The following is a 9,892-nucleotide window of genomic DNA, read 5'->3' as shown; positions in this document are numbered from 1 at the left end:
CATGTCTCCGTAATAGCCACAATATCGAAGTCCCAGGTACCAATCCACGCTGCAAGTTCACCTACCTTATTTCGTATACTTCTTGCATTGAAGTATACACACTTCAAGCCACTTTTCTGTTTACAAGCATCCTCCTTTGAAATTGATGCCATGTTCCTAACCTCTCTGCATTCCAGGTCCTGCACCCTAAAGCTACAGTCTGGGTTCCCATGCCCCTGCAGAGTTAGTTTAAACCCCCCCCAAGAGCACTAGCAAACCTCCCACCAAGGATACTGGTGCCCCTCAGGTTCAGGTACAGACCATCCTGTTTATAGTGGTCCCATCTTCCCCAGAAAGAACCCCAGTTATCCAAATACCGGAATCCCTCCCTCCTGCACCATCCCTGTAGCCACGCATTTAACTGTTCTCTCTCCCTATTCCTCTTCTATCACGTGGCACGAGTAACAAACCAGAGACAACAACTCTGTTCGTTCTAACTCTGAGCTTCCAACCTAGCTCCCTGAAAGCCTGCCATTGTTATTGGAGCTGCACTCATTCAGGCAAATGGGGAGTATTCCATCATATTCTGGACTTGTGCCTTGTCAATGATGGACAGATGTTGGGGAGTCAGAAGGTAAGTTACTCACCACAGTAATGCTAGCCTTTGATCTGCTCCTGTAATCACTATTTATTTGGCAAGTCCAATTCAGTTTCTGGTCAATGATAACACCCAGGATTTTAATAGTGTGGAGTTGAGTGTTGGTAACACAATTGAATGTTAAAAGGTCCAGTGCTTAGATTGTTTCTTATTGGTGATACTCATAGCTTGGCATGTGTGTGGCACTAATGTTACTTGCCACTTGTCAGCCCAAACGTAGATATTGTTCAGACATGGCTGCATTTGAACATGGACTGTTTCAATATCTGAGCAATCACGAAATATGCTGAGCCTTGTGCAGTGAACATCCCCAATTCTGACTTCATGATGGAGGGAAGGCCATTGATAAATCAGCTAAAGATGGTTGGGCCTAGAACAGCACCCTGAAGAATTCTTGCAGAGACATCCTGGAGCTGAGATGACTAATCTCCCACAACCATCTTACTATGTGCTGGACATGACTCCAACCAGAGTTTGCCCTGACACCCATCAAGCCCAGTTTTGCTAGGATTCCTTGATGCCACACTGTCAAATGCAGCTTCGATGTCAGGCTCAGAACTCTCATCTCCGAATTCAGCTCTTTTGTCCAGATTTGACCCCTGTGGTGAAACGGTTAAAAATTATGTCCCAATACATGTGTGAATCTAACCGGAATGGAGGTGTTGCTTAGTCCCGTGTGAATCTTATTACACACCTCCCCGTGTGAATCTTCTTATCTGTATGTAACCAGAATGGAATGTGTTTTTTAGCCTTGCTCTGCTGTTCACATGAATGTTTATATCTGGAAAAGAGTATATCAGCTGGAAAAGTCTCCAGTTCGGTGAGTCTGCTCCGGGGTTACGATTAACCGCCGAGCGTGGGTTGTTGGCAACCGCTCTACGAGAACTGACGGCTCCCAGTTCCGGTAACACGTAGAGTGAGTATAAACCAGACCCGTTGTAAGTACGAGACCTGGTTGAGGCGACGCTGCGGGGAATAAAATACCCATATTCTAGCAGACTCGCCTCTTGGTCGTTTGTTCTGTGTCAGACTACTCTCCTACGAACCTGACCTTGAGAATTTTTTAAAACAACCCCAAGCTGTAACAAGGTCAGGAGCAGAGTTGCCCTCACAAACCCCAAACTCTGCTTCACGAAGCAGTTTATTCTTCAGCAAGTATTGCTTGTACATAATGTTGATGACACCGCCCATCAAGTTACTGTTAAAGCAAGAGTAGACTCATGGAGTGTTAGTTGGCTGGACTGGATGTGTCCTGCTTTTATGTACCTGACAAACTTTTCACAGAATCAGGTGGATGCCTGTGTTATCATTGTGCTTGAACAGTTTGGCTAAGGGAGCAGCAACCTCCGATTGAGAATAACCTCCATTATGTTGTGTGGTTCTATTACTGTAATAACAGCACAAGCACCAAGTGATGGACAGAGCTAAGCAAATCTACAACCAACGGATTAAATTTAAAAGGTTTTGCGGTCATGCAATATCCAGACAATGGACAATTAAACAGCTGACTGGAGGTGGTGGCTCCACAAATATCCCTATGCTGAATGATGGAAAAGCCCAGCACATCAGTGCAAAAGACAAGGCTTGAAGCATTCACAGCAATCTTCAGCCAGAAGTGCGGAGTGGATGATCCATCTTGGCCTCCTCTACTCATCCCCAGCATTACAGATGCCAGTCTTCAGCCACTTCGATTCACTTAACATGAGATGAAGAAATGGTTGGAGACACTCAATGCTGTGAAAGCAATGGGCCCTGACAACATTCTGGCATAGTACTGAAGGGCACTTTTCAAAAACAAAAGTCTCTCACTCTGCCCCTTTTTGACCCATGCTGTGCATCTTTACCTAAATAATTTCCTTGCAATGCTGACATATCATTTTGCTACATATTCCCTCTCTCAAACTTTCCTCCTCTTCCACCACATCGTATCCCAAAAAGGCTTCTTTACAGGCCTAGTTATTCAATTAATCAGGAGATTGGTCCCACCACACTTCAAGCAAAGCCAGAGAAGTGAGACAGCTTTCTACGCGACTACTGGGCCAGTGCTCCACAAAATGAAAACTATTTCTATCACATCAACTCTGAGCCAACATTTTACTCTTTGACTTGATTTACCCTGTGTCAGCTTGCTCGTGGTTCAGGTAGCAACCCAGAGATTATTACACTAGAGCATCTGGCTCCTAACAGCAAGTTCTTAGTCCTCTCAGTGTCACTGGTACCAAGGTGAGCAACAATAACACCTCAATCCCTTTCCTCCTGCTCCAACTTTCTCTCAAGCTCTGTGGAGATATCCTTTACCCCAGCACTGAACAGTCAGTGTCTGTGCCGAGATTGCAAATATTAAGAAAATAATAATTCACTGAACAAGCAACAAAGGGTTAAGTCAGAAGAAAGTTACTGGAGGATTGGTACAACAAATTTGTTTAGATTGAGTTTTAGTCCCACACATATTGACAACATTGGAAAAAGGTTCAGAAAAATTACAGGAATGATATCGGAGATCTCATTTCTATGAAACACGAATTGTTTCTCAGTGCCAGATTTGCCAAGCATGGAGACTGGTTTTTATTTCAGATTTCAGTCTTCACTGTAGTTTGCTTCTCAGCCAGCATAATAACTAGCTCCAGAGACTCAATTTCTCCTCAGACACTTAAAACATCTTTGTTTACTTTATTTTGAGCATCAGGCTTGGATGCAATCAGAAAGGGGTACACCAAAATCAATTACTTGTTGAATTCAAATCTCTTAAAATGAAATATCAAGGGCCACAGTCATACTTATAAACGACTCAAGTAGTTCATTTATGACAGTAGACAGCTTTTGCATTGCACTGCATTACATTCTGGCTTCATGCAAGCAAGCCTTCAAGAAAGAACTAAATCAATTTTTGGTTGGAAGAGTTTTCCATCAGTATGAAAGGATTATACATGCATGATAACTGTGACCTGTTCTGGTTTTGATAGCCTGAGGAAGTCAAAGGCATTTTCAAGAAAACCTTCCCATTGTCTTCCGCCCCTCCTCATTCCCATAAGATACCATGACTGCTGTGAGTAGAAAGTATCTAATGACGCCTCCTCAGCAATTATTTATACGGCGGGTTTGAAGGGAATTTTCTACTAGTCCTTTCCACAAACCCACCAACAAACTAAAACAGCAGCTAAATGAACTTGAAAGACCCTATACAGACAATGAGCAAAACTAATGTCATTTACAAAATACCATGCAAGAACTGTAACAAACACTACATTGGACAAACCGGCAGAAAACTAGCCACCAGGATACATGAACATCAATTAGCCACAAAAAGACATGACCCTCTCTCACTGGTATCCTCATATACGGATGAGAAAGGACACCACTTCGACTGGGACAACACATCCATCAGAGGACAAGCCAAACAAAGACATGCACAAAAATTCCTAGAAGCATGGCATTCTAACTGGAATTCTATCAACAAACACATCGAGTTAGACCCCATCTACTACCCCCTGAGAAAAGGGGCAGGAATGACTTCAGAGAAAATGACATCACCAACCCAAAGAAACCCAAACATATAAAATAGAAAGCAGGAATTTTCAACATTGGTTCACATGAGGCCCACTGAAGAGGTTACCTTGTAGGGTAACGAAACGTCTGGAAGTGAACCTTGCAGCTCAGTGAGCAAACCTACATCTAAAACCTCAACCTGAGCTGCAAATCTTCTCAAAACTCGCCGAAACATAAATGATCTATGGCAAGATTTGGAAGAGACAGTTGGCAATCATACCTCAAGAAAATTTTAGTGAAACAACATTGAGGAAATTCAATTAGCATACTTGAAATCCTATTTTAAATCCCATGAACCCGTTATCCAGTATTGCATTTACAGCAATTGAAGTACCAATTACAACTTAAATTTCACACTGTTAATTGATAACTGGCAGAATTGCACCCACCTCAGATCTCATGCGTTTCGCTCGTCGGGCCGGCATGCTCATTTCTGAAGAGTGCACAGACTGTCGCTGAACAATATCATGTGGCTTGTACTCTTGGTCTTTCTCATCATTGATCAGGCTTGGCTTCTGGACACACTGAAAACAATGACTGTAATCTTAATACAATTTGTAAAACTAATGCCTATTACCCAGCAAATAATTTAACTCAACTTTACATTTAAAAAAAGGTGAAGTATTCCTCATTGCCCTGTTTTTAAAAACTGCTTGATCAATGGCGTGGTATGCTAGGCAACTTCAGTGTCAGAGTGTGTAACTGGAGTCACATGTCAGATCATCTGAGAACAGCTCATCCTTGACTTATGCTCAAAAACCACTTGGCAATCCAACAGTTCACTCTAATTATTATTACTTGCATTGTCTTTTCCATTATTTTAATAATTAGTGATACCTGAACAGATTTTCTATATTATTTGCCCAATTCTGATTGTTATGTTACATAATTAACAATGTTAGTGGAATGGTTAAGGTTTTAATGAAAAACCTAAACAAAACGTGTATAAGTGAAAATGGTTACACACTAATAAGCTATTACAAAGAACAAGCATACATATCATGACACATTTGCCTCTTTGGCTTTGGTGAAATTGCAGTTCATTTAAATAATGCAAGTGTTACAAATAAAGCTCTTTCAAACAGTTAACACAGTTATATATGAAAGTTTGATTATGTCAGTTAATATTTTCTTAATATTTTATCTGATCTCAGCTAGGAGGACTGTACTCCTCACATACTATAACAAGTATAATGAATTAACACATTAGCCTGGGAAGAGTGCAGTCTAGTCAGCATCAGGATGAAACACCCAGGAAGAGTTTCCTGAACTCAATTGTTGGGAAAAAAATGACAAAATCTAAAATTTGATTGGCTGATAAGAAACTGTTGCTAGGGACGCTATAAATGGTAAAAATTAGGAAAACAACGAAGTGAAGTAAAAGAACCAAAATAATAAAATCTTTTAATTAACCAAAGAACTGTAAGGAAAGGAGAGTATGGTTAACTTAATTAAAAATCACAACACCAGGTTATAGTCCAACAGGTTTATTTGGAAAGCGAAAGTGAGGACTGAGTCAAGATTAGAGTGGTGCTGGAAAAGCAAAGCAGGTCAGGCAGCATCAGAGGAGCAGGAAAATCGACATTTCGGGCACCACTCTAATCTGTTTATTTGGAAGCACTAGCTTTCAAAACACTGCTCCTTAAGATTTACATAAGGGAAGTTCAGTTCAAGATTGGTGCGGCAGAAGAGCTCAGTGCTGTGTGGAAATTTTAAGTCATTCCAAGTAGTCTGGACAATCATATCTGCTGGAAGTGCCGTTGGTTTAATTAGCTTGATGCTTGGTTCTGCAGCAGTGAACCTGTAAGGCTGAGTGTTATATGGATAGTAAACCTTTAGACGTGGTCACCCCTCAGGTGAAGGCCTGAAGGAATGAATGACCATCAATTAAAAGATGGGGGGGGGGGGGGCAGAAGGTAATGAGGAAAGATTCAGAGTGCACCTCATTCTAGAGCAATTTTCACTGTTGGAAAACTAAGTGCAACTGTTCTCTGGGGAACATTGACCAGATGCACAAGGTTGGAGCAGAAAGAGGGGGAGAATAATGGTGGCAGAAAATTCAAAAGTGAAGGGTGCAGACAGGTAGATCTGTGGCAGAGGCAACTCCAAGACAGTATGTTGCCTCCCTGAGGCCCAGATCAAGGATGTCATGCAATGGCTGAAGGGCGTTCTGGAGGGAGAGTTGAACAGCCCAGAGATTGCTGGTCCCAATGTCAAAAACAATATAGGAGAAAAGTGGGTATGGTCCAGCAACATTTTAGGGAGCTAGTAACTACTGGAAAAAAATAGTCAGAATGTTGTAGTGTTTGGATTACTCCTGGTACCACACACTAATAAATATAGGAATAGGCAGATAGAGACATGAACTTGTGGTTTAAGTGTTAGAGCAAGAGAGAGGGCACGTGGGGAGGTTTGCCGGGGTTTGAGGAACAGGGTGGATGTACAGTAGGGAAGTGATGCACAGACAAGTAAAGAAAACCACCAAATCAGTCTAGAAGGCAATGCAAATATATAATCAAGTTATGGCATAAGGGAGCATAGTAAGGCTAGATACCATTCAATATAATGCAAGGAGTCTTACAAGTAAGGCAAATGAGTTGATAGTATGGATTAATACATGGGGATACAACATTATCACAATACAAGAGACATGGTTGAGAGAACAAAAGGACTGGCAGTTAATATTCCAGAGTAAAGAATCTTTAGGCAAAATAGTGAAAGGTGTAAAAGAGAAGGTGGTGGCACAAGACTTATCAAGGAGATAATTACTGTAGTAGGGAGGAATGGGTGGTTGGTATTAAAAGAAAAATCAGTATATTAGGGTTAAGAGAATAAGCAGAGAAACAGCAAAGGCCCATAGGGACCAAAGTATTAATCTGTGTTTGGAGCTGGAAGCTGTAGTTGACATTTAAAATGAGAATCCAAGAGTCACACAGCACAAAATCAGATCATTCTGCCCATTTCATCTATCCCGATCAGGTTTCCTAAGCTGAACTGGTCTCATTTGCCTGCATTTGGCACACATCTTTCTAAAGCCTTCCCATCCAGGTACCTGCCTTTTAAACATTGTAATTATACCCACCTCTATCTCTAGCAGTTCATTCCATGTATGCACCACTGAGAAAAAGTTGCACTTTTAAATCTTTCCCCTCCCACTGTAAACTTATGCCCTGCAGTTTTGGACCGCCACAACCTGGGGAAAGGACCTTGGCTATTCCGCTTCCTTATACTCAACTTTATAAATTGAGAGGTCAGTCTTCATCCTCCTGGGCTTCAGGGAAGTTCCAGTCTATCCAGCTTCTCCATATAACTCAAACCTTCCAGTCTCAGTAACATCCTTGTAAATCATTTTTGCATCCTTTCCAGCTTAATAATATCCTTCCGATAACAGGGCAACCAGAATTGCACACAGCACTTCAAATGTGGCCATACCAATGTCTTATCCACCCATATCTTGACATCCCAACTCCTGGATTCAATGCTTTAACTGATGAAGGAAAGCGTACCAAATGCCTTCTTTACCACCCAGTAACACCATTTTTCAAGGACCTATGTACCTGCTCCTCTAGGTGTCTGTTTGACAACAATCACCAGGACTCTACCATTAACTGTGAAAGTCCTGCTCTGGCTTGTCTTGCCAAAGAACAATGCCTCATATTTATCCAAATTCGACACCATCTTCCATTCCTCAGTGCACTGGCCCAGTTGATCAAGATCCTGTTGTACTCTTTGAAATTTTCTTCACTGCACACTATAATCAACAAACTTGGTGTCATCAAACTTATTAACCATGCCTCCTACATTCTCATGCAAATTGTTTATATAAAAGTGGCAAACATGTACGCAGCACCAATCCTTGCAGGACACCACTGGTCATAGGCCTTCAGTCTGAATAATAACCATCTACAATCACCTTCTGTGTCTTTCTATCAAGCCAAGTTGGTATCCAAGACTTTGCATCTGTATTCACAATAGAGAAGGACAATGTAGGTTTAGAAATCAGTGAGGGGGTTTGTGATAAAGTAGAATCGATTCTCATTGAGAGAGAGGAGGTAGTAGCAGTTTTTTCAGACTGGAAAGTGGATAAATCCCAGGTCCAGACGAGACGTACAGCCTTGGAAGACCAACAAGAAGATCGTAGGGGCTTCGACGGTTATCCTCAAACCCTCTCTGGCCACAGGAGGAGTGCCGGAGGACAGCTAATATAATAGTGCTAGTCAAGAAGAATGGAAGAGATAAACCAGGGAACCAGAGGTGAGGGGAGAGAGATTAATTGGAGGTTAAAGGATTAATCAAGGATAGTCGACATGACGTGTGTGCGTGCGCGTGGCTGAATCCTTTGCTGTTTGTTGGGTACATTTGTGAGATGGACATCAATACTGCAGGTTTCACCAGTAAGTTTGCAAATCAGACAAAAATTCATCATCCCGTAAATAACGAAGACAAAATCCTTGAAATGATATAGATTGGTTGGTCAGATAGGCTGAGCTTTGGCAAATGCGTGTATGAGGTCATGCATTTTGAGACCACTAACAAGTCATACATTAAATGCTAGGACCAAAAGGAAGTAGAGAGAGACAGAGGGATCTTGATGTGCAGGTCCATAGACCCTTGAAGTCTGCAAGACAGGTAGATAAAAAAAGGTGGTTGAAGGCACATACGGATTACTTGCCTTTACTTAAGGCATTGAATGCATGTGTACATCACACTATAGCAACAATGTTGGGTTCTGGATTAGTGGTGCTGGAAGAGCACATTAGTTCAGGTAGCATCCAAGGAGCAGCAAAAGCACTTCAGCAGGAATAAAGCGGCATGGTGGTTCAGTGGTTAGAGATGGAAATGTGTAGCTGGAAAAGCGCAGGTCAGGCAGCATCTAGGGAACAGGAGAATCAACGTTTCGGGCATTAGCCCTCTCTCACTGCACCCCCCTGGTTCAGTGGTTAGCACTGCTGCCTCACAGATCCAGGGACCCGGGTTCGATTCCTGCCTCGAGCGACTGTCCGTGTGGAGTTTGCACATTCGCCCTACGTCTGCATGGATTTTCGCCAGGTGCTCTGGTTTCCTCCCACAATCCAAAGATGCGCAGATCAGGTGAACTGGCCATGCTAAATTGCCCATGATGTTACGTGCATTAGTCAAGGGTAATTCTGTTCGTCGAGCTGGAAGTTTTTGTTGCAAACGTTTCGTCCCCTGGCTAGGCGACATCATCAGTGCTTGGGAGCCTCCTGCAAAGCGCTTCTTTGATGTTTCCTCCAGTGTTTATAGTGGTCTGTCCCTGCCGCTTCCGGTTATCAGTTTCAGCTGTCCGCTGTAGTGGTTGGTATATTGGGTCCAGGTCGATGTGTTTGTTGATGGAGTTTGTGGATGAATGCCATGCCTCTAGGAATTCCCTGGCTGTTCTCTGTCTGGCTTGCCCTATGATAGTAGTGTTGTCCCAGTCGAATTCATGTTGCTTGTTATCTGCGTGTGTGGCTACGAAGGATAGCTGGTCGTGTCGTTTCGAGGCTAGTTGATGTTCATGTATGCGGATTGTTAGCTGTCTTCCTGTTTGTCCTATATAGTGTTTAGTGCAGTCCTTGCATGACACTAAAATACATCAGGAGCATCTCGGAACTGACAGCCAGACTACTGCGACCCCTAGGACTCATAACAGCACACAAACCAACAGCCACGCTCAGACAACAACTCACCAAAACGAAGGACCCGATA

At 42.5% G+C, this 9,892-nt stretch overlaps 1 protein-coding gene across 2 annotated transcripts in view; it reads right to left on the bottom strand.

The window, feature by feature from the left end:
* LOC122563341 (lysine-specific demethylase 5B-like) overlaps positions 1 to 9,892 on the bottom strand; it is a 231,711-nt gene that overhangs the window by 196,308 nt on the left and 25,511 nt on the right. For both annotated transcript variants that reach the window (XM_043717091.1, XM_043717092.1), the window contains exon 5: positions 4,573 to 4,707. In XM_043717091.1, coding sequence (XP_043573026.1) covers positions 4,573 to 4,707 — 135 coding nt within the window. The remainder of the gene's footprint in view (positions 1 to 4,572; positions 4,708 to 9,892) is intronic.

Source organism: Chiloscyllium plagiosum, chromosome 26, assembly GCF_004010195.1.
Source record: "Chiloscyllium plagiosum isolate BGI_BamShark_2017 chromosome 26, ASM401019v2, whole genome shotgun sequence".
In the NCBI taxonomy this organism is placed as follows: domain Eukaryota; kingdom Metazoa; phylum Chordata; class Chondrichthyes; order Orectolobiformes; family Hemiscylliidae; genus Chiloscyllium; species Chiloscyllium plagiosum.
Note: the sequence above shows the minus strand (reverse complement) of the source record. Positions and strands in the feature narration are given on the sequence as shown.